Raw genomic sequence first — 25,940 nt, 5'->3', positions numbered from 1 at the left:
CCCACATCATTGGTATCAGGTGTGCTGGTCCAAGTGGCTCAATTAAAATGAACCAAGACTACATCTCCCAGAATGCACTATTATGTAAAAGCGAAGTCCGGGGAATGGAATACTGGTGTCTAGGTGAGTGGCATCGAGCCACCTGGGCGCCTTGTCCTTGATGCCTCCTGAGAGGAGAGGAAAGAGCGGTCTCCTCGCCATGTTCTACTCGCAGGGCGGTGCCAGCTCCGCGTCCAGGCGCAGTAGCTGCTTGAGGAAGCCTCGGTTAGGCCAGATCCAGCGATGCTCCGCCACGGCCCGGATGGCCTGCTCTAGCCGCAGGTGATGCCTTATCATCAGGTAGGCCAGCACCAGGGTCACCGATCTGCTGATCCCCACTGCGCAGTGCACCAGGATCCGACCTGGGAATAAATACACACGTGAGCTCAGCCTAGTCCTCAAATGAAACGCAGGCAGAACGCGAGCACAGAGCTTCACACGTCAGTTGTTTTTGCAGCCACTCTTGCGCATAACGTCATTGAGAAAGTTTGTGGAACAGGGGCAAGCACAAAGATCACACAAGGTGTCAGTGACCAGTCAAGCTGATGCGCGATTTAGAGCCTTGGCCACTGCATAGTTAATGTCCTTATACTTTTGGGCTGAAACAATACATTAAGAGAACTAAAACTAGGGTGACCAACTGGCATGGGTGCACATTCAGGACAGTGAGAGTAAAAATTCAGGACAAAGAGTCCAAATTCAGGACGAAAATTCAGGACAGGAGGTCAACATTCAGAACAAAAGGTACATTTTACTCATCAGAGGAGGTTGCGCAAAAGAATATAAGTAAGTAAACAGACACCCACTTAAGTACAAGTGAAAATAAGTTTATTTTACATTGAGACAATTGTGCATTTCATGGTTTTTCAGTATGCGCGCAGCTTTATGCAAATTTGCAGGTCTTTCTGTGGTAACAAACCCCCCCCCCAACCCGACACATCTTTCCAGTTCCCAGGGAAATGCCCGATGCCCGGCCAGTCTGGCCCTGATACCACACTTCAACAGTGCCCCTCATCTTCACATAGACCCTCTCTCATGTGTATTTAACCTCTTCAATGGTCAATGCGAGCTGAGCTTGTCATGAGCCACGGCACTCCGGTGCTCATGACGAGCTCAGCTCGTCATGGCCCGTGGAACACTCACACGCGGGGATAATTCCCCTGCTGTGCTGAACGTTCCACGGAGCCAATGCACCTGTGACGAGCTGAGCTCGTGATGAGCACAGGAGCACTGTAGCTCATGACGAGCTCAGCTCGTCATGAGCATGCGGGCGCTGTGCACGCCTCCCTCCCCCCCAGCACAGCGGGGGATTAACCCCCGCAGCGAAGAGGCTAATTTCTTTTATAGTGCTACTCATCCCAAGTATGTAGGGCAGAGCGTTGGAGTGCATTACAACACACACATATGATAGAGAGACAATGACTCATATAAATGTGAAAGCCAATGTATACGAAATGTTGCTTAAGATAATGGGGCTTACAATGTGTAATCATTCTTTCATCCATCATTCAGTCTTTCGCCATTTAATCTGTGTGCCCATCCATGTCCATATTCAGCCATTTACAAACCTATCCATACACGTATCCTTCAATCCATCATTTTACTCATCCATCCCTCCATCCACCCTTTTACTCATCCATCCATTATCCATCCAACCACCCTTTCACCCTATCCATCCGTACACTCATCCATCCACTCTTCTACCCATCCATCCATTCACTCATCCATCCAGCCATTTACCTATCGAGCCATCCTTTCACTTACTCATTCATCTACCCAGTCACTTATCCTTCCGCCGATTCACCCGTTCAGTCACACATCCACTCATCATCCCTTTCTCTCTTCATCCCCCTTTCACTTAGCCATCCATCCTTCCAGCCATCGATCCTTCCATCCATCCACCCATCCATCCATCTACTCATCCACTCATGAATCCATCCATTGAACCTATCACACATCTATCCTTTCACTCATCCATCCATCCTTTCTCTCATCTATCCACCCTTTCACTCCTTCACTCATCTATCCATCCTTTTGTCTATCTACCCGTCCTTTCACTCACTCATCCAGCCTACATCCACCCTTTCACTCATCCGGCCATCCATTCACCCTTTCACTTATCAATTCATCAATCCATCCATCATTTCACCCATCCATCCACCCATTCACTCGCCCATCATCCATCCTTTCACTCATCCATTCATCATTTTACTCATCCATCCGCCCATCCCTTCACTTACTTACTCACTCACCTTTTCACATTAATTAAGAGGTGAGCCTTTGTCTGCAGAGTTGCAGACAGAAGAGGCCCATCAAGAACTCCACCCTCGCTATAGTTCCTAAAGCAAGGGGTGGGGAGGGTTCATTATGCCCCTGCACATAGGCAATCTGAAAAAGTGGAAGGCATGAGTCATGCATGATGCAGAGTACCTGGGCATGAGGCGACTGTGCCATTGTGTTTTTTCCAGAGCTTTAAATGGGATGAAAAAACTAGGGGGGGTCTCTCCAAATGGGGTGTGGCTTTAAACGCCTAAGCTAAAAATCTGTGCTTAGTATAATGTGCCACCCGACTGGTATTTTTGTTGCTTCTGTTATTGCATCCAGATATATAATACAACAAGTAACGTTACACCTACAACAAGCCAGAACTATTGGCTTTGTCAATAGTTGTTAGTTGCATAAAATAAAAAAGCAGCAACCATGGCTTCCTTGAATATAATATTGAAAATGCGTCAGTCCTAAAATGATGAGACTCAGAAAGAACTATAATCCTCTCCGAACTTCTTTCACTGCCTTCCTTTGATTAACTGGATTCTCACATATCAGCAGCATGGGTGTTTTTTGCACCTCAATGTGACAGAATGCCCTGCCCAAGACTGAGGCTGGAGGAGGCCACCACATGCTGTACCAGCCCAGCATGACGCCTTGTCATTCTAAATGTGGCAATCAGCCGCAGACACAATAACAATGGGCGGGGTGGGGCTGCTCTTGTGCTCAGAGGAGTGCGAGACATACCCTTTAGGGAGCAGAGGCCTTTCGCAGGGGAGCAGTGCTGCTCCCCGAAAGGCCCAAAATTACAGACAAAAGGCGTCCGTAAAAGGGATCCTCACGGACAACGGACGGACGGTCCGTGAAATTTACAGACGGTTGGTCACCCTAATTAAAACATGTTATTGTACAAAGGAAAGTGTTTTAAGGGTAGGACCGAGGTAATATGTCAGATTTTCCAATGAGTCAGGACTCTAAAAGGCGGGAAGGATTAGTGTAGAGTTAGTCGGTCATATCATACTTAAGACCTTTCCCTATACTGACTTATTTCACAAGTGAGTGGCTTCTCGTTCGAACGTGTTTCCTGCCCTGGACTGCACCCTTAGGGCAGCAGTGGGAGTGGCTGACATTAGAAAGTCAAAAGTACTATTCTAACTCTAATCCAAGAATGTCTGGAGAAAGAGCAACTTCCCCTCAAATATTCCGGGAGGCGTATTTAGAATTCCGACTCCAGTCCTGGAATATTTTGGGGAAAAGTATACATTCCAAACACAAGATGATGGATGGAAACTTTTCAACCACTCACCCCCAGTCAAGAGATCTGGGTTGAAGCCATCGTTCTTTCGCCCACCAAGCCACACCAGCTTGAAACCAGCCATATGCAAATCAGTTGTGATCCTGCTCCTCATGGGAGCAGTCCAGTCCGAATAGCTTGGCCAGGTCCTCTCTGAACCAGAAACAAGTATCCTGGGACTGGTTTCAGGGTATCACCCCTCATCAGCCAGGTTAGCTTGAATCCAGTGGAACAGCGAGCGAGGGATCCAAGGCCACTTAAAGCAAACACAGCAAACACAACAAGATGATGGACAGAGTGCTGAACCTTTTCAACCACTCACCCCCATTCAAGAGATCTGAGTTGGATCCATCCTTCTTTTGCTCACTACGCCACCCCAGTTTGAACCCAGCAATTGGCAAATCAGTATTGGCCCTGCACCTATTGAGAACAGTCCGAACTGCCATTCCAGGTCCTCCCTGGAAAGGAAATAAGCACCCTGGGACTGGTTTCAGGGTATTACCCTTCATCAGCCAGGCTAGCTTGAAGCCAGTGGCACAGTGAGCAAGGGACCCACCTCTGGGCATACCCTTGACCACTTAGGGTGAACATAGCAAACACAACAAGATGATGGACGGAGGGGTGAATGCAGCCGCAGCCCATACAGGTAAGAGTGGTGGGGCAGTGGGACTGGGTGAGGGGGGATTTCGACAGACGATGACCATGGAAAAATAAATAAATAAATAATTTGACCTGGTTATCACCTGTCGAAATCACCCTCACTCTGTCCCACCGCCCCACCGCTTTTACCTGTACGGGCCACGGCTGGGTGAATGTTTGACACTGTTCAGCATTCAGTATATCATCTTTCTGTGTTGCGAAAAGTATACATTCCCCCAAGTATTTTTAGGAATGGTTTAAAAGAAGTAAATTTGAATGGCAAAATGTGCTGACCCGAGGGAAAAGCTCAGGCAAAAAACGAGGAATGCCGCCAAAAACCACCACCTAGGAATACCATACCCCGTCAATCACGGCCCCGCTAGTGTGCTGATGTAAATGGACAGGCACATGTTTACTGTTTTGCAAGTCACTCGATTAAAAAAATATCGCATTGGCACCATAGAGATTTCCATTTGGGGTTGGAGCCAGCCTGGCTTTGACAATAAACAGTGAGTTCTTTTCAGAGGACACAATGCAGTTTTTAATTCCACAGTTACACGTAACCCTGTTGTACTGTGTTGTACTTTGGACAGTGAACATTTGTGGGTGACATGAATAGAACACTGTGTACTGCTATGGGACCCACATCTATGAAGGCAGGAAAATAGAATAGCGCCTGGTAGAAACCTCATGCCCTGCAAAAAGACTTGCAAAAATGGGAGTAGTGAAGGGATTCATTTATACGCTTTCATAAGAAGTACCCGCTATGGCCAGTCCGGGCCTGGAATCATTAGTCAAAACGCAAATTAATAATTGTTGAAAGATTACATGGATTTTGAATTATACTAAAATAACTTTTAAAAGGCTAATTATCGCAAAATATTATTTTTAATTCAAGGACATAACTTTCTCTCAACATTATACCACTCGCCCAGCTTGCTGTAACCCCAAACTTAACTGACCTCAGCTTAAAGCCATATATTGCACAAGGAAGCGCCTATTTTTGGGAAAGCACATACTTTAGCTAAGAGGTACGCGGAGCACTAAATAATCATAACAGGTGACAAGTTTATTTCAAACCTCACAGTCATTATGAATGGAGATTCTTTTCAACTGCAATTTTACCAATAATGCGAGTAACAAAAGAAATCATGTTCTGCATTCGATCCCATGACTTAACAAACTACTACCACTTAACTAAATACTTATCCAAGCAAAAAACTGCAACTAAGCAAAACTAGTATACTGTCAATTCCCACGCCCCCTCCCCACTAGCCTCTCTTCCAACCTCTTGTATGTTGGTGTTCCTCGACATACTCAAGTTAACTGCTTGGTTCTGGCTAAAGGCCCTTAATACCTATCTGATGAGAAGGTGCTATATAAAAACCTCAAATAGTAAAATAAAATACATCAGGCAGAATATCAGGCACTCACCAATACGTACATTGACCACATTACATTGCATATTGTTCTCTAAGAACCACACTTGTAATTTGATAAACCCCGTACTTACACACACCTGGTTTAAGTAGCTACTGTCAACCTACAAACATAGGCAAGATGGCCTGGTCGCCACAGGAGATGATATGTGTACCTTTGGCTAGTCAGGGGTCTTTGGGCCCGATGTAGGTAAAATTGATTTACCGATTTTAAATTACCGAATTTTACCGATTCGGTAATTTAAAATCGGTAAATCAATGGGTCCGATATGTAGGTATTCCAGATGTGCTGGAATACCGAATCGGATGAATTCGGTATTTACCGATTCGGTAAATACCGAATCGGTAATGCCCATTCATTCCTATGGGCTTTGAAGCCCATAGGAATGAATGGACATTACCGATTCGGTATTTACCGAATAGGTAAATACCGAATTTCTCAAGGGTGCAGGGGGTGTCACTTTGACACCCTCTGGCACCCCCAAAACAGGCACGGGTGCCATGTGGCAGGCATACCTGCCCTAAGGGCAGGTCTGCCTGTCACATGGCATAGGTGTGCATGCACACATGTGCATGCACACCGGAATCGTTATTTTACCATCAAATAGGATTTGATGGTAAAATACCGATTCGTTAAGGCTCCTGGGACTCTGAAGAGTCCCACCTACATATGGGTGGCTCCGAATCGGTAAAACTACCGAATCGGTATTTTACCGATTCGGTAACTTTACCGAATCGGTAAAGTTACCGATTCTGTATTTTACAGAATCGGTAACTTTACCGAATCGGTAAAGTTACCGATTCGGTAAAATAGTGCACCTACATGTCAAATCATGTATATCGATCGGTAACGGCCGAAAATACCGATTTTCGGCCGTTACCGACCGACCTACATCGGGCCCTAAGTGAGCTGAGTTAACTCTTTCACATGGGGTTTTCAACTATGAGCAACAAGAATCTCATGTACAAATCACTAAATTCTAAGAAAATAATTACAAAACAAGGCAAGATAATATGACTGTGTATAAGTTTGATTATCAGTTGACAAATATGTAAACTAAAACAGATTACTTTGGTAAAAAATATACAAATGTATTCTTATTTCATATACATTTCATTGATTCATCACGGTTAAAAACAATAAAAGCAAACATATAGCTAATATTTTCACATAATATCATACAGTACGTATTAATTAAAATGGGGTATAACGAATTTCAAGAATCACAGGTAAAGTCGACGCAGCGTTTCTGGCCACAAGACAGCCTTTTGCCCTCCCGGGAGAAGGTGTGAACAACTCTCAGGAAGGAACACAAAGGGCCTGCTAGTGGAAGAGGTGTTATCTCTTCCCTGCAGGAATGCGAAATGGGGTGTGAGCCCAAAGTCGAATCCTCAAAAGGGAAGCCCCCTTTGAAGGGCTAATGGTGGACAAACAATGGAAGCTACTCTTTTGTCGGTAGACAGGTTGGCTTTGGGTACAGAGAAGGGGACACAGTTGCCAAACAAATTTTACCCTGGACATGCAGCCTTTAGGTAGCCACACTTCTTGGCTTGGGTACCGAGCTCCACTCACCAAGACGGGGGGGGGGGGGGGTCTACAATCTTAGGAAGCTGTCATCAGGCAAGAGGGCACCTGGTAGCCCATTGGCTAGGACCCACTGCATCCCCAAAGGCAAGATCTGGGCATAAAAGTGGCACCCTTGGCACTGAGACCTCAGATCAGATATGCACTGAAGAGAGGACCGAAGAAAGACTGCCCTGGTGTTCACTGGACCTGGCAAAGAGAGGCTGCACAAAAGACTAGACTGTACCTGCTGCTTCTTGGACTAGCAAAGAGAGGACTGTGCCTATGGTTCCTGGCTTGAGGAAAAGTCGTACCCTTGCCCCAGACAGAAGATTTGACTTCAAGAGTCAGTTGGCTGACTTCCTGTTACAGCTACAATATCAGAAACGCTGAAGAAACCTGCCTTTTGGAGCTGGGCGTCAAGATTGCCTGACTACCTCTGACCATCGAAGTGCAGCCTGGGAGTCAGAGTTTTGATGCAGAAAAGATCTCGGACAGTCATCAGAGTGCAGTTTGGTTGTCAAAGATGGACACTAGCCTCTGTTAAAGGACTGTTGACTTTGCTGTAACCGAAGACCAGTAGATCAGTGGCAACTGATTTTCAGCAGGATCTCAACTGGACTCCGGGATACATCAAACCATGTAGCCAAAGTCACCCCACCATGTTTTTGGACTCAGAGGTGGGCCCAGGAAAACCCAGTCACCAGACAGACCTGCATCCTCAGCATCCTGTATTTCTTGCATCAGACTGAAGAAATAGTAGCAGCTCAGAAAATTAATTCACTGCACCACCCAATATAGTCATAAGTAAATTTTTAGCATCAATGTCGCCCTCCTCAAATGAGCAGCTGTCAGATGGTCATGAATCATACAATATATAACACCAGGGATGAGAGGCAACACATAAACAAATAAGCAATTTGACATGAAATGAACCAATAACATTCTTTCAAGAAATGTATAAGGAGTCCGATTTTGCTTGACTGTTATTTTTATTATTTTTCTTTCAACCTTTAGAATGTAACACGCAGATGCAACCGACGTGTTTTGCCCTAAACAGGGGCTTCTCAGGGCCAACAACGTCTTGTGCTGGTAACAATATACTTCTTGAACAACAGAGTCAGAAGGTATTTTAAACTTAGAGAGTTATAATGTTTCGTAGTTCCCACATCCGAGTGCTCAATTTGGAAAACAGCAATCACAGTGGCAAGGGTACCATGTTCAGCGATGCCCTCCGGCCCGCCGTATCTATGTTCATGCCAGTCCACTTCATTGAAGACTATGGCGGTTTACCCATAAAGCCTAGCACTAAACTGTAGACTGCTTTAACTACAAGCTAACTGTCCTGCCAAACCACACTGACCCCTGTGATATGCTCCCTGCCAGAGTTGGTCATCCATTGTGCTCACTCCTACTGCACTAGTTTTAGAGTGGAATCATTAATTGTTATTGTTAGACCTAACATTCTTGGCGTGGGTTTCCCCTGTATTTTTGTCTTTGCCTCCTGTGTTTTTACTGTGTGTTGGCCTTCATCTTTACTGGACTAGATGCTTTGGGCACTTTGCCACTGCATTTCAGTGCCAAAGCACAAGTGCTCCCTCTGTAAATTGTTTTCATGGATTAGTGTTTCCATAATTTGCTTATTTGGTTTACTGTTAATTTCCTTGTAAAGTGCATTATGTGTGCCCAGGGCCTGTAAACCAAATACTTCTAGTGGGCTCTGGGACAGAGACGTGTATGAAGACGGTGATTAGGAACTCTCAAGTTGGTGTTAATCACACGCGGTACTGTTGCGCAGACCTGTGAATCACGAATCGTCACATGCTTTGAGGACTGCTATTATTGAAGAATTTGTCTTCATTGAAAAATACTTGCTTTTATAGATGGGTTTCATACCATATGTAGGCACAGACCACCATATTGAACATTCGTGATTCACAAATCAGTGCGACAGCACCGTTTGTGATTAACACCAACTCCAGAGTTCCTCATCACTGTCTTCATACACGCCTCTGAGTATCATCAACACAGTAACAGTGTTCAGCTACCCATAGCGTGCCAGCCTTCACTCCTCTCACTTGGGTACCCAGCTGGGTGTCCTTGTGAGTATCTTGTTTTCCTTTTCCTCCTTCCCCCACTGTTGGCATGTACACCGCACGCTGCTGCGCATTGTACCTGTCAGATCTCCCTAAAACCATAGGTCCTGATGAGACCCTAGATCACGTATAGGGTCGAAACGTCATCAACAACAAAAGAAAGCGGACCATTAACAGCGGGTATTATTGTATATAGCTGCTGTATATTATGTATTGAGTTGCTAAATGGTCGACTTTTTTGAATACCTTGGAAACCTTGTAAAATACTGTCACAATTATGTCACCAATATTTTAGGTTCCTGTTTCTCACTGGGGACACTACGCACATTTTTCTTTTTCATTGTATATAGAATTGTGTTTGTAAAATATAAAATATGATTGAATCAAACTAAAACCATAGGTGTATGTGGTTTCTTCGCCCTCTGACATAATTTTAACCTTTCCAATGCGATTGTGTACCTTATTATCTATATTGAGTCTATTACTCCACAGGAACCACTGTTTTTGGCAATAATTACCCACCCAGGTTCCTTAGTGAATTGGGTTCCCTTGTCTTTTTTCTCTGCTCAAAGTCTAAGCACTAAGGTGTCTCCATCCCTTAGAATTGTAGACTTCATTGCAGCATCCTGCTCTGGCCACAGATGACATTTTACAATGTTTAAATCCTACTCCCTTCCCCCTCACACACTTTCAGCTCCTGCAGATATACCATTTGATGTTTGAATGATAAAGACTATCAATAATTCTAATCTGTATCTTTTGCGTTGGGAAAAGAGGGAAACAGCAATAGTATCCACACAATGGGGTTAAGGGCAGCCGCACACGTTATGAGATGGCGGACCAGACATCACATGCCGACTAACCTGAGGCTCTATATGCACAGGACTCATTCCATGTTCAGAGTCTCTACACTAATGGTTTCTTGATTCTCCAAGCTCCTGGTGCTCATGGCCCATCGATTGCTGAAGAAGTTCCTACTCAGAACTCACTGTTCCTCCAAGCCCTCTCTGTGCTCATGGCTCACTATTTCTCCGGACTTTTGGAACTCATTAACTGTTCTTCTAAGATCTCGATGTACATGACTTAGTGATTGCCAAGCTCTATGCACTCAAGCCTCAAAGTGTCTCCAAGCTACATTCATGACTTGCTATTTCTACAAGCTCACATATTTAGGATTTCTTGTTTGTCTAAGCTCTCACTTCCTGTTTGTCCATGCTTTCCGTACTCCTGATTATTTCTTCCTTCAAAGAATTGATACGCAAGACTCCACATTAAGCTCTCAGTACCACTGCCTCACTATGTTCTAAACTCTTATTATAGCCTTATAGCCCGCCGTAGAGGGCTATAACGGCTATTAAAGGCCCTCTCCAGCGTTAAAGGCCCCGAGCCGAAGGCGGGGGCCTTTAACAAGGGAGAGGGACTTTAATAGCGGTATAGCCATCTACGAAGGGTTATAAGGCTATTAGAACATTCTGTCACTAGAGGACAGAATGTTCTAACAAAAAAATAAAGCCTTTTGGGAGCTTGAGGGGATTGGAATCCCCTCAGGTTCCCTTTAAGCCTTTGTTCACAGCCAGAGCTGTGAACAAAGTAACATTGGAATGTTGGAGCTCCAGGCTTATACCAGCCATTAGAAGCCCAGAGCACGCCATTGTTTTCAATGGAGCTCCCAACATTCCAATGTTCTAATAATTCTTGTACTCCAGTGATTCTCCATGATTCACAGTTTCTTCAAGCTCTTAGAATTGATGACTCACTGCTTCTCCAGGTTTCCAGTGGACATGATTTGCTTTTAGTCAAAGCTCTTGATACACGACCAACATTCATGTCCTACTATTTGTTCAGATTCTCATAATGTGCTCATTTCGTGTAAGCTCACAACTCTTTATATAGCCCAGCACTTGGTTCTCAAGACTCACTGTTTTATTGAGCTCTCATTATTGATTGACCACTATTTTCACAGAGTTCTTGAAACTGACGATTCACCATTTTGCTGCGTTCTCAGTCCTCGGTTTACATTTCACCAAACTTTTTCTGCTAATGTGATCTCACTACTTGTGACGCCATTTGTGTCCAAGCTCCCAGTAATCACATCTCACTATTTTTCTGTTCTCTCAGAAGTCATGAACACAGTTTCTTTCATTTATCAGCACGTACAGTATGGATACATGTTTCTCCAAGGTCTCAGCACTCATAACTCATTGTTTCTGCTCTCATGATTGCCTTTATACTGGTGTATTCTGTTCTTATAACTTAGTGCTTCTCCCAGGTCTAGGTGCTCGTGATGTACTGTTTCCCCAAGAGCTCATTGTCATGACTCACTGTTCCTCCAAGCTCACAAAATTCTTAATAGTTTCTCCAAGCTCTCAGTACTCATGAATCACTTTTTTTCCATCTTACAGTTTTTGCGATTTGCAATTTCCCCAAGCACTCCACATTTAGTACTCACTGCTTCTCCCACCTCCCACAGTACCCTGCTAATGTTGATGCTTGTGGCTATTTGTTTGTCATGGCCCATGTAAGCAAGACTCATTATTCCTAAAAGCTTGCTGTACTTTCTCCAAGTTTCCCAAACTGATGTTTCGCTATATCTTTTGGATGGTGGTTCTTATCACTCTCTGTCTCTCCACAGACTCAGTACTCATAGGCCCTGATGCATCAAGCTGAAATCCACCCGCAAAGGGGCAGATTCTCAGAATCTGCCCCTTTGCGACCGGTATTTTTGCATTTGGGATGCATCATCCCAAATGCAAAAATCGCAAATCGCAAAGTAAGAAATCGCAAAAAATTGCGATTACTTGCATTTAAGGAATCTCAAATTGAGATTCCTTAAATGCAATGCATTAAAGTTTGAAAAATAGTGATTTCGCTAATAGGGCTTGCAAATTACCATGAAGTTGAACTTCATGGTAATTTGCAAAAACTTTGAAAAATGCACTAAAGTGCATTTTTCAAAGTTTCATGTTGCGCACACACATGCCCTATGTGCATAGATCAGTTTCAGGGGTGCAACAGGGTGTCCTTTGGACACCCCTGCACCCTTGAAATCGCATTCTCAATTTGCGATTCGGTAATTGAGATTCGCAAATTGAAAATGTCTTCCCATTCATTCCCATTGGCCTCTAGGCCCATAGGAATACTCTTTATTCGATTTAAAAACAATTAAATCATAAAAGCACATCAGAAAAACAAAGTCTTAAAGACAAAATGGATCAATTCATGTAAGAACATTAGAACATAACATAACATAACATAACATAACAAATGCAATAAAAATACAATACAGATTTCTTTAAACATCATTGACGCGAAAAAAAAACGAAAATCCGTTACGCTGGATTCTGTTTACATCGAATTTCTAGATCCAACCACCCCTTTTGAAAATATAGCTATATGGCCGTACAGATTTCATCATCCAAAAATTGCAGTTTTATAAATGCAGGTCGACACTGTCTCAAACCTTGTGTTTTTAAAATGGGTATGATCCATCTCTTCCTGATTATGGTGCAAAACTTACAGAACAAGATGACATGTATTGTCGACTGTGGGGAGAATTCATTGCACGGGCATGGGCACAAAAGACGTGACCAATCATTAATTTGGGGGAATGAAACCATGTTATGAAAATTACCTAGAGGTAAACGCGTTAAAAGCATCCTAGTGTATATACTCAGATTAAAAGACAAATAATGTTGTCACCCTGGTTCGGTCAGAATCAATTGATTAGCACGGACCGTTGATTTCATAATATTAGAGGAAAATCTAAGCATCTCCAGGTGACTGAAACATAGGGACTTTAACTCCTTCCTCGTAATTGAAGTCAGACGGTCAGGTTTATCGAAAAACACGGGATAACCCATGTCATTCAAGCTTTTTTTTACATACACCAGCCAGGGAATACGTAAAGCCCCTTGTAAATTTAAACAGTTGTTTATCACGTCCCGGTTAAGAATGGTAGAAATACCATTCCAGACTTCATGCCACAATAGCATTGGCTGTATTTTTATTAAGTCGGACACATATGGTAGTCCCATTTTGGCGTGACAAACATAGGTAGCGGTGCTACCTGGAACAGCTAAAAGACGTTTAAAAAAACTATTCTCGATTTTCTAAATGGACTTGCATAGCCCAAAATGCCAGCTCCATACAGTACAGTTGAAATGCATTTGGCCTTGTAAATTATCAATAAATCTTTAATAGGACGCTCGCCTAGCTTCCTAGCGAAATTTAAAAGGGCTCCCACAGCTTCGGCATAGAGCAATTTTCTAGAATTGATAGCTGGGGCCCACTTACCCCTATTTTCAAACACAATGCCCAGATAAGAGAAATACTTGGCAAATTCCAACCTGTTGTTACCAATGAAAATATCATGGCACTTAGTAGAAGGCTTAGTACACTTCATTGTAAAAGTTTTGGCGATATTTACATTTAGGTCTAAATTAGACATATTCAACACAAAACTTGTGACTAGTCTCTGCAGACCTAGTGGTGTACGGCTATTAGAACTGCGTCATCGGTGTATAAAAGTACGCCAATAGACCGTTTACCAACAAAGGGTATATCTAGACAGTCCCTAGATAGGGTATCCCCGAGGCTATTTATATAGTGGGTAAACAGGAAGGGTGCTAGTACGCACCCCTGCCTTACCCCCTTTCTGACAGGGAAGTTATCACTGAGTTCTCCCATAATGAACCCTACCCCGGGCAACAAGATATGATTGTCTTAAGAAATCAATTAAAGGGGTTTCCACCCCCATGGCCTCCAGTATACTCCACAACTTCTGATGGTTAATACCCTCAAAAGCAGAACTCAGGTCGACAAAACACAGGTTTAGGCTCCCTTTTTTAGCCTGTGTATATTTTCCCAATACGAGGCATAAGTTCAAACTCTGCTCTACAGTGCCAAGACCTTAGCGAAAGCCGTGCTGAAGCTCGGAAATAACACCAGCATTCTCTGCCCACATTTGCAGTCTATTTAAAATAACGTGCTTGGCTACCTTCACTAGAGAATCTATCAATGATATAGGTCTGTAATAAGCTGGGTCGCTACGATCGCCCTTCTTAAATATTGGGACAAGAATTGTTTCCATCCAGGTCGGAGGGAGGCCGCAAATGCAACAAGCCCGTAGAACCAGAGTAAGCAGTGGACCCCACAACAGGGTCCAAGATTTAAATAAGTCCACTGATATACTATCTGGTCCCGGGGCTTTTCCGCCCTTGCTTGCATTAATGGCCAAGATTACCTCCTTCGTATTAAAATCAATATCGATTGGGAGGAAGTTCGACGAAACAGGTCCAGGATCATCACCCTGGGGTGTGTCATCATGATTACAATATAATTTAGAAAAATGAGACACCCATTGATCCTCCCTAATCGAAATTTCAATGCTAGGTAATTTTTGCGTAGCAAGAAACTGAGTATTCACCGCCCTCCAAAACCCTTTTGCATCCTTAATGGCTGATGCTTGCTTTAACGCCTGCCATAGGTCATTCCTTATGACATCCTTTCGCTCTTTTAGGGACTTTTTACACGCCGCCCTGGCCCTTTTGATAGCTTCCTGATCTTTCAGGGGCTGATGTAGGTTGGCTATCAAGGCTGCACGCGCCTTACTACACCTATGGTCAAACCAGCCTGGCCTATCTTTAAAGGATCTTTGAGGCTCTGATCTTATGGCCTGTGTAATTTTACAGAAGGAGTTAACGATGTTAGAGTCCAAGGAGGTCTCATCAAGACAAACAGAAAAATCTGTTTTACAACTGGTCAAAAGTGACCTAATTAACTGGAGTGAATCTATCCCTGCCCATTTAATAGTATAGCCATTGACCCTATTGATGGCAATATCTTGTGAGGCCCGTGCAGCCGCGTGTTTTTTAGATAGCACGTTAGCCGGCAAATCAAAAATAACACTCAGCGGATAATGGTCACTAAAAGCAACTGGATGAATTTTAAAATTAGATATCCTAACAGCTTGTCTGTTTGATATTAATAAAAAATCTATAGTCAAGCATAACCCACAGATGTTAAAAGTATGACTAAAGGGGGAAGAAGGTGAACGAAGATCATTGGCAAAATCCAAATCCTGGGTAAACTTAATTAAATTTAGCTGATGGCCAAATGGAGTATGCAGGAAATGGGAAATATCTTTCTCATTGCCAGACAATAAAACACAATTACCATCTGCTGCATATGGACAAGGTCCCACATTGAAATCACCAACCCACATTATACAAAATCCTTGTTATTTCCCCTTTGAGCATTATCCAAGGCCTTCTGTAGCTGACTTAGTACAACCTCAGATGCCGAGTTAGGTATATTATTATAAAAATTGGCAAGGACAATACAATGTGTGTTATCAATGCTCAATTTCAGGACCTGAAAATAGGTATTAGATTCAGTAAAATCTATCTTGCTCAAATTCATCCTATGGGATAAATATATACATAAACCTCCCATGTTCCTCCCACGATTAGAAGGTACGGCCAGCGTAAAAAAAGATTTGAACCCATTGATGTGATGAACCACGTGCATCCAAGTTTCCTGGAAACATAAGATATCAAAGTTATATATGAAGTCTAACCAGGCGGGATCAGCTAACTTAGTAGCTAGTCCCACCGGGTTCCAAGAAAGAATATTCATTAAGCTAGGCCTAGGCTCACCCTGAGCAACAGACTAAGGGGCCGATTATGATGGCGGACGGACCTGAGTCTGTCCGCCACCATAGAGTAGGAGGGAGCGTCTGCAGGGACTGCGGAGGTCCCTCCGTGCAGATTAGGATGTGCTCGCCAGGGTGGCGGTCACATCCTCAACCTTTAACATTGCGGCGGGTGCAGCTTCAAGCTGCACCCGCCGCAATGTTAAAAAAGCATGCATGGCATTTGCGTGCACAAAGCAGCAGGCACCGCGCGGTGCCTGTCGCTTTGTCCATGCAAATGGAGGGGGGGTACCATAGGTACCCCCCATGTGCACCCCCCACACACCCCGTCACCAACGGGGCCCGCAACGGGCCCCTGAAGGTAATCTCCGTATGCTTTTCAACGGCGGAAAAGCCGCTGTGGAAAAGCATATGTTTTCCGCTGTCCTAATATGGCTGGCGGTGTCTGACAGACACCACCAGCCATGTTAGAGCTTTTCCGCCGTGGTCGGAAGGCGACCGCGGCGGAAAAGCAGCGGGCGGATTTTGGGACCCACCGCCATCCTAATTTGGCGGTGGGTCTTCTGTGCCTCCACAGCGGTTTTCCTGCATCCTACGGGCCGGCGGTGGCTTCCGCCGGCCCAGAGGATGCGGGAAAACCACGATCCTAATCAAGCCCTTAGTGTAGACAGCTATATTATTAGTAATATTGGGTGAAGGGGCCAAACTAAACAATAAAGATGGATGTACCATGTTCACAATACACAGTTGTGCTACCTTGGTGATATTACCAACAACATCACTAGGTGATTTGGCAGCAGTCAATAACCCCGGTGGGCCATAAGAATAAGTATCAAAAATAGCAGACCTCGGGCTAAAGACCTCATGAGCAGGTACCTTTGCAACAGCCGGTATAGATTCTAAACTCAAAGAATTAGATAAAAAAGACCCTCTTTGCACTATGGGGCCAGGCAAAGAAATAAGTCAGTCTATATCATCCAAGGATGGCAAGATATCAAATCTATTGTGCAAAGGAAACATAAAACATTCATGTGCATTAGAATTATTAGGCCTCTGCTTTTGGGAGGAATTGACATAATTCATTGGGGGATTCAAGAAACCGAGGGGCAGTACATTTATACCGTTGTTAATAAAAAAATCATTACCAAGTTTACATAAGATCTCCTGTACCAATTTAGGTGGTCTAAATGTAAGGACAATACAGTCACCGGCAAGCTTTTTATCACCATTCCCCACCCAGCTTACATGTCTTGCCATTTTAAACTCACCAAACAAGACCTCTGTAAGCCTGGTTTTTGTTCCGAGCCAACGGAGAGTCTTGTTTCTCAGTCCCCCCAAGTTTCATTAGCCGTGAGAGCGAGCTGGGGTGCATTGGCCAAAATGATGATATATGAGGTAGCTTCTGGGGGTAGATTCAGATTAATCTCCTCCCTAGCTGTAAAGGATACACGGAAAATGGATATGGGCTGAGTTTCTCTTAAATTATTAAGAGTCAAGGCACCTATAAGCAAGGAGCTACTACAACTCCTAGAACTTTCTGGCACATTATTTACAAAATGTACGGGTTCAGTCTGCGCCATGGGGGTACCGTTACTTCATCCCGTACAAAGTGTAAGGGTTTATTAAAAAGATTGCAGGGGGTAACTCTCTGCCCTAATCTTATTAGATCCTCAATGGCAGTAACTCTAGTCAACATTTTATTCAGTGAGGCAGAAACAGCATCATTAAGTACGTCATTAGATACAGAAACAGCAGATGCGACTGGAGTAGCTATGCCCATACCCTCCACTAAGTTAGGCGTGGACTGTGAGAGCGCTAATTAATAGTCAATGCGGTCAGTGTGATATCCATGCGATCCAGACAACCTTGTAACAGTACCAGGCTGTTATCTAATAGCTCTTTAAGATACATTAGAACATTATCATGGGCTGTTTTCCCAGAAGTATTTGAGGCAGCGTCCACTAATGCACTGTGAGAAAGAACAGGAGAGGGGGCTTCAGTCTGCGTACCAACCAAATAGGTACTTATCATTACATTTTTTACACGCTGGGGCAATTTCTGTTGTTTAGGTTTAGGGTTTAGAGAACCCACTCCCTCTCCCCTCCTTCGTTTCGCTGGTTGTTCCTTTATTTTATCCTCATCACTGGTCTTTGAAATCCGAGTTCTCATGCCCATGCCAGACCCTTGCAGGGTAACCACCATGGTTATTTCCGGAGCTGGTACAAGTGCAGAGGCAGGGGGGTGGTCCACCAGGCAGTGAGATATGAAAGACAATTGAGTATGAGGGGTTTCACACTGCGTGATATGTCCCAAAGAAGAGCACCGCAGAGTTAGTGGGTCAATAGAAAGGCGCCTCTCGGTTAGTTGTATCTCGTGATTAAGCATTGATTCTGCCCTAACAATGAAGGCATCCAGGGTCCCCACCACTCCCTTGCGCTTACTCATTATTGAGACCCGATGTTAACGACAGTACAGGCGTGAAGGCAGGCAGAGAAGGAATATTAATATTTGAAATCGAGAGTTGTTGTCAAGCCTGCCTTGAAACTTCAACCAAGGTGATGTAGTAGTGTATACGATGAGGCGGTGGGGTGGTGGTGAGCTGGGACAAGGACAGCGGCAGTAGTGAGCTGGAACTGGGGTGGGGCGGGGCTCACAAGGCTGTGTTGCTAGCTGTACTTCATAAAGTGTCCTCTCCTGCTGGTGCGATGACCATGTGATCTATGCGCGTGCACACCAGCCACGTCACATGACCATTTGTCTGTGCCTCGCATCAGACTTCAAAGGCAGGCGCTCCCCCCCTAATCAGACTTCAAAGGCTGCCGCTCCCCCGCCCCCGCATCAGACTTCAAAGGAATGCGCTCGCGCTCCCGCTCCCCTGCCCCCCCCCCGCCACAGCAATGCCGAGAGCTTGTTTCCGGACAAAGGTGAAAGCCTTCCATGCTTGTTTACAGTAGCCTTGCTCCTCAAATGCTGTTGCTGTGTTGCCATCTCTCTAGTGACACGCAGCTTGAAAACACTCGACTTCCTAGCTGCAATGCTACATCCGCTATGCTTTGCCTCTAGATACGTTGATCCCTCGCAGACTTTGCTGACTCTGCCCCTCCGGATTCTGAAACTGACCAATGCAGTCACCACCAGTCTCTTCTCTCTGTCTTATGATGTCTGCCCTGCCACCATTTACTTCGGACCCTCGCCCTCACACCTCCTCACCCTCACACACCCTCACTCACCCTCACACACTCTCACCCTCTCAATCTCACACCCGCACCCACCCTCACACACCTTCACACACCCTCACTCACCCTCACACCCTCACCCTCACACCCTCATCCTCACAACCCTCTCACCCTCACTCAACCTCACCCCCTCACACCCTCTCATCCTCACCCCCTCACCCTCACACACCCTCACCCTCACACACCCTCATACCCTCTCACCCTCACACCCTCACCCACCCTCACTCACCCTCACACCCTCACCTTCACAGCCCTCTCACCCTCCCTCACCCCCTCACACTCCCTCACACACCCCTCACACACCCTAACTCACCCTCACACACCCTCACACCCTCTCACCCTCTCACCCTCACACACCCTCAGTCACCCTCACCCTCCTCACTCTCACAACCCTCTCACCCTCACTCACCCTCACCCTCACTCACCCTCACCCTCACTCACCCTCACCCTCACTCACCCTCACCCCCTCACACCCTCTCACACTCACATCCCCTCACCCTCATGCCCCCTCACCCTCACTCACCCTCACACACCCTCACACACCCTCACACCATCACTCACCCTCATACCCTCACACACCCTCACACACCCTGACTCACTCTCACACCCTCACCCTCACACCCTCATCCTCACAACCCTCTCACCCTCACTCACCCTCACCCCCTCACCCCCTCTCACCCTCACACACCCTCATACCCTCTCACCCTCACACACCCTCACTCACCCTCACTCACCCTCACACCCTCACACACCCTCACTCACCCTCACCCTGACATCCTCACTACCTCACCCTCACAACCCTCTCACCCTCACACACCCTTACTCACCCTCACACCCTCACCCACCCTCACACCCCCACACCCCCTCACCCTCACACACCCCTCACCCTCACCCTCACTCACCCTCTCACCCACCCTCACCCACCCTCACACCCTCACACACCCTTACTCACTATCACACCCGCACCCTCCCTCACACACCTTCACCCTCACACACCCTCACTCACCCTCACACACACTTACACACCCTCACGTACCCTCACACCCTCGCCCCTCACCCTCACAACCCTCTCACCATCACCCCCACACACACACACCCTCACCCCCTCACCCTCCCACCCCCTCACTCTCACCCCTCACCATCAAAAACCCCACCCCCTCACACACCCTCACACACCATCACTCACCCTCACCCACCCTCACACACAATCACTCACCCTAACCCACCCTCACACACAATCACTCACCCTCACTCACCCTCACAACCCTCACTCACCCTCACCCTCTCACACCCCTCACCTTCACCCTCACCCCCTCACCCTCACACACCTCCTCACCGACACACACCCTCACGCTCACACACCCTCACCCTCACCCTCACAAACCCTCACCCTCACACACCCTCACCCTCACCCTCACAAACCCTCACCCTCACTCACCCTCTCACCCTCACACAGCCTCACACACCCTCACCCTCACCCACCCTCTCACCCCCTCACCCTCACACCCCCTCACCTTCACACCCCCTCACAACCTCAACCCTCACACACCTTCACCCTCACACCCCTCCCCCTCACACCCCTCACCCTCACTCCCCCTCACACCCCCTCACACCCCCTCACACCCCCTCACCCTCAAACCCCCTCACCCTCACACACCCTCACACACCATCACTCACCCTCACACACCCTCACTCACCCTAACAACCCCTCACCCTCTCACCCTCACTCACCCTCACACCCCCTCCCCCACACACCCCCTCACTCTCACATACCCTCACCCCCTCTCACCTTCACACACCCTCAATCACCCTCACCCTCGCACACCCTCACACCTAACACCCCCTCACCCTCACACCCCCTCACACTCACCCTCACACCCCATTACTCTCTCCCTCACACACCATCACACTCACACACCCTCGCCCTCATACACCCTCCCCCTCACACACCCTCACCCTCACACACCCTCACCAGCATAGCATAACAAAACACAGCATAGCATAGCATAGCATAACAAAAAAAGCATAGGATAGCAAAACATAGCATAGCATAACAAAACAAAGCTTACGATAGCAAAACAAAACATAGCATAACAGAACAAAACATAGCATAGCATAACAAAACAAAGCTTAGCATAACAAAACATAGCATAACAAAACATAGCATAACAAAACATAGCATAGCAAAACAAAGCATAGCATAATAAAAGACAACAAAACATAGCATAGCATAATAAAGCTTAGCAAAACACAATAAAATATAGCATAGCATAACAAAACACAACAAAACATAGCATAGCATAACAAAACAAAGTATAGGATAGCAAAACTAAACATAGCATAGCATAACATAACAAAGCATAGGATAGCAAAACAAAACATAAATAGCATAACATAACAAAACATAGCATAACAAAACACAACAACACATAGCAGAACAAAACATAGCATAACAAAACATAGCCAAACACAACAAAACATAGCATAGCATAGCATAACAAAACACAACAAAACATAGCATACATAACAAAACATAGCATTGCAAAGCATAGCAAAACATAGCATAGCATAACAAAACACAACAAAACATAGCATAGCATAACAAAACACAACATAGCATAGCATAACAAAACACAACATAGCATAGCATAACAAAACAAAGCTTAGCATAGCATAACAAAACATAGCATAACAAAGCATAGCATAACAAAGCATAGCATAACAAAACATAGCATAGAAAAACAAAGCATAGCATAATAAAACACAACAAAACATAGCATAGCATAGCATAACAAAACATAGCATAACAAAGCATAGCATTGCAAAACACAACAAAACATAGCATAGCATACCAAAAACACAACAAAACATAGCATAGCATAACAAAACAAAGCATAGAATAGCAACACTAAACATAGCATAGCATAACAAAATAAAGCATAGGATAGCAAACATAGCATAGCATAACAACACATAGCATAACATAACAAAACATAGCATAGCAAAACACAACACATAGCATAACAAAACATAGCAAAACACAACAAAACATAGCATAGTTTAACAAAACACAACAGAACATAGCATAGCAAAACAAAACATAGCATAGCAAAACAAAGCATAGCATAATAAAACACAACAAAATATAGTATAGCAAAACATAGCATAGCATAACAAAGCATAGCATAGCAAAACATAACATAGCAAAACATAGCATAGCATAACAAAACATAGCATAGCGTAACAAAACAGAATAACAAAACATAGCATAGCAAAACAGTGCATAGCATAGCAAAACACAACAAAACATAGCATAGCATAACAAAGCATAGCATAGCATAACAAAACACAATAAAACATAGCATAGTATAACAAAACAAAGCATAGGATAGCAAAACAAAACATAGCATAGCAGAACAAAACAAAGCATAGGATAGCAAATAACAAAACATTGCATAGCAATGCTGCGTGTCTTCCGGGATCCATACTTATCCCGCTGTGAGGTTCTAAAATTCTTACGGCCTCCCATATATGCTGATTGTACCTCATGCATCCTACCAACTCATAATTTTAAATGCCCAGGCTGTAATTTCTCTACTGGTAAAATGTCCAGATGCAAAGCAATGACTCGTACTCGAACACGAGGTAGACGGAGGGACGTAAAATATCCTTCTACCTGCCCTCCACTCCAGTTTTGGAGCATTAATTGCAGGTCCCTCCTGAAACATAAACAAAATATCTATGACTTCCTCGCTGATGAGCAGCCTGATGCCATATTTCTTACTGAAACATGGCTCCATGAAAGCTCTGGTCCCGACATTGCCATTGCAGTTCCTGACAATTACGTTATAGTGAGGCAGGACAGAGACTCCGGAAAAGGGGGGGGCATCGCTATAATTTTCAAATCTAGCTACATCTGTAAGCTTGAAGCCTTTCCCTTGTCCGGATGCAAAGCTGCCTTTTTTAAACTAGCAATTAGCCCCCATCTCACTCTGTCGGGCCTTCTGGTTTATCGCCCTCCCGGTAATGCTAACATCTGGACGTCCTCATTCACTGAGACTATAGCTCCCCTACTTCTCAGGGCGGCAAATTTCACCATTTTAGGTGATCTTAATTTGCACCTTGAAGATCCTTTATGCACTACCAGCAAGCACTTCTTATCTGATCTTGAAGTTCTTAATCTTTCGCTGCGTAATTTTGGTCCCACTCATTCTGCTGGACATCAATTGGATCCTATTCTTTCCAACCTTCACTTTGATTGTTCACAGAGTGCCCGCCCGCTGGAGTGGTCTGACCACTTCGCAGTCCACTTTTCCTTATCTCATGCCAAGAGCCTGGTGAAGGGTAGCTGCGGTAAGGGCAAACTAATCCATCGGTGGGGTAAACTTGACATTACGAAGTTAAACCAGCACCTTTCGAATACACGCCCTGACACTGATGTTCCTGTTTTGGAGCTGAACACCGCAGTATCACACTGGCTTACTAGTGCTGTAACTACTCTTCTCCCTTTAACGCCGAAACATTCTAGGTCTCATCGTCCTCCTGCACCTTGGTTCTCTGATGATCTGAAGATCTTATGAGCCAATTGCAAAGCCCTTGAAAGGAAATGGAGGCATTCTTACTCTGTTTCCCGAAAAGCTGTTTATAAAGAAGCTCTGAAGAGGTATCATTCACAATGCAAAATTGCGAGAGCTGCTTACACTGTGAGTACAGTGACGCAAGCACAGAATTGCCCGTGCACTCTTTTTTCTGTTGTCAAGAAGTTAACAGGAGCGGATACTGTCCCGATCCCTCCAGCTTTGGAGGAAGCCCAATGCAAATCTATTGCTGAGTTCTTTATTGCCAATGTTGAACGCATATACAATCCAATGAGCATTCCCTTGACAGTAATTGAACCCCGATTAGGACAGATTGCGGTGACTGAACGACCGTCTCCAACGGCGAAAGTCACAAACTGGCAACTGTTCGATGATACCTCGTTCCTTTCCTGTTTGAACAGTGTTAGATCTGGATCACCTCGTGACCCAGTACCTGCGAAAGTCCTAAAGTTATTGGACCTCGAACCCCGGCGGGTTCTTATGAGACTTCTTAATGCATCTTTAATTGAGTCCCATGTGTTACAGGAATGGAAGCATGCGATGGTTGTCCCTCTTCTCAAGAAGGCAGGAGTGGACGTGTCCAATCTTGCTAACTTTAGACCCATATCCTTGTTGCCCGTTCTCTCAAAAGTGTTGGAAAGGCATGTCAACACTCAGTTAAATCATCTTGTGGAAAGCTCGGGATTCTTACATCCTTCCCAGTCCGGCTTTCGAGCGCACCGTTCCACCGAGACCGCGCTCCTTGGGGTGACGGAGAGGTTACGGCACGGTATCGACCGCGGAGAGACATCTGCACTCATCCTTTTGGATTTGAGTGCTGCGTTCAATACCGTGTCCCATTCCATCCTCTTGAACTCTCTCTCCGGTCCCTGGGAGTAGATGGTCCTGCGCTAGCCTGGATTGCCTCCGTTTTAAGTGAGCACACTTTCCAGGTCTTTTCGAGGATAGCTGCATCTGTTACCTGTTCATCGGCGTATGGCGTTCCCCAGGGGTCTATACTCAGCCCCCTACTATTTAACATCTATGTTAGACCCCTGGCTACCATCGTAGAGGACGCTGGGCTGACAATATTTTCATACGCCGATGACACTCAGATTGTTTTCTCCCTTTCCAGCAGTGAGTGCAACAGTATCTCGGTCTTAAAGACCGGACTGTCGCGTGTCGCTGAGTGGATGCAGAGGCATCTCCTCAAGTTAAACGGTGACAAGACCGAGATTGTCATCTTGGGGAAGAACAAAGATCTCTGGGGCCCCCAGCACTGGCCTAGTGATATGGGACCTCTCCCCCAGCCGGTCTCTGTAGTCCGCAACCTCGGATTTCTTATAGATGACAAGCTCTCCATGAGGCAGCAGGCCACCAAGGTGGCCTCCGTTTGTTTTGCCACCTTGAGATGGCTTCAGAAAATCTTATGGATGCTGCCCCGTGCCACCCAGAGAACCGTTGTCCAGGTGCTAGTATTCTCCCGCCTGGACCATGGAAACGTCCTTTATCTCGGTGCCGACACTTTAACCATCAACAGACTTCAGGTGGTGCAAAATTCGGCGGCCTGACTTCTTTGTAATGTACCAAGGAGATCTTCGGCCTCACAGGCTCTTCGTGATCTACACTGGCTTAGGATCCCTAGCCGTATTAAGTTTAAAGCCTTGTGCTATCTTTTTGAAATTAAACAGGGCTCGGCCCCTAAATATCTACAGAGTCTTGTCCAAACCTACAAACCCAGTCGCACATTGAGATCTTCTGCAAATGGTGATTTTGCTGTTCCAAGATTTAAACTTGTAAAGATGGGGGGTCGGTCCTTCTCCCATCTAGGCCCCAAATCCTGGAGCGCACTACCTATTGCCCTGAAATCAGAGACTGATCTATTCTGTTTTCGGAAAAGACTTAAGACTCTGCTCTTTCAGTAGATCTGTTCTTTCGCATTAGCTGGCTCATTGTACTGTATTGTGTTCCTTTTTCTTCTTGTGTCTATCCCTGGCGCCGGGAAACTCACTACGGGGTAGCTGTTGCGCATTACAATAAATAAATAAATAACAAAACATAGCATAACATCACAAAACTTAGCATAGCATAACAAAACACAACAACACATAGCATAACAAAACATAGCAAAACACA

At 45.3% G+C, this 25,940-nt stretch overlaps 1 protein-coding gene across 3 annotated transcripts in view; it reads right to left on the bottom strand.

The window, feature by feature from the left end:
- DUSP13A (dual specificity phosphatase 13A) overlaps positions 1-25,940 on the bottom strand; it is a 106,375-nt gene that overhangs the window by 38,525 nt on the left and 41,910 nt on the right. The window contains exon 3 of one of the 3 annotated variants that reach the window (XM_086921811.1): positions 71-401. The exons of the other annotated variants lie outside the window; for them this stretch is intronic. Within the exon in view, the coding sequence (XP_086777937.1) occupies positions 205-401 (197 nt within the window). The 3' untranslated portion in view covers positions 71-204. Of the gene's footprint in view, positions 1-70; positions 402-25,940 lie in introns of those variants that run through there. 3 annotated transcript variants of the gene reach the window in all.

Source organism: Lissotriton vulgaris, chromosome 5 (assembly GCF_964263255.1).
Source record: "Lissotriton vulgaris chromosome 5, aLisVul1.2, whole genome shotgun sequence".
Classification (NCBI taxonomy): domain Eukaryota; kingdom Metazoa; phylum Chordata; class Amphibia; order Caudata; family Salamandridae; genus Lissotriton; species Lissotriton vulgaris.
This window is presented reverse-complemented; position numbering and strand designations above follow the sequence as displayed.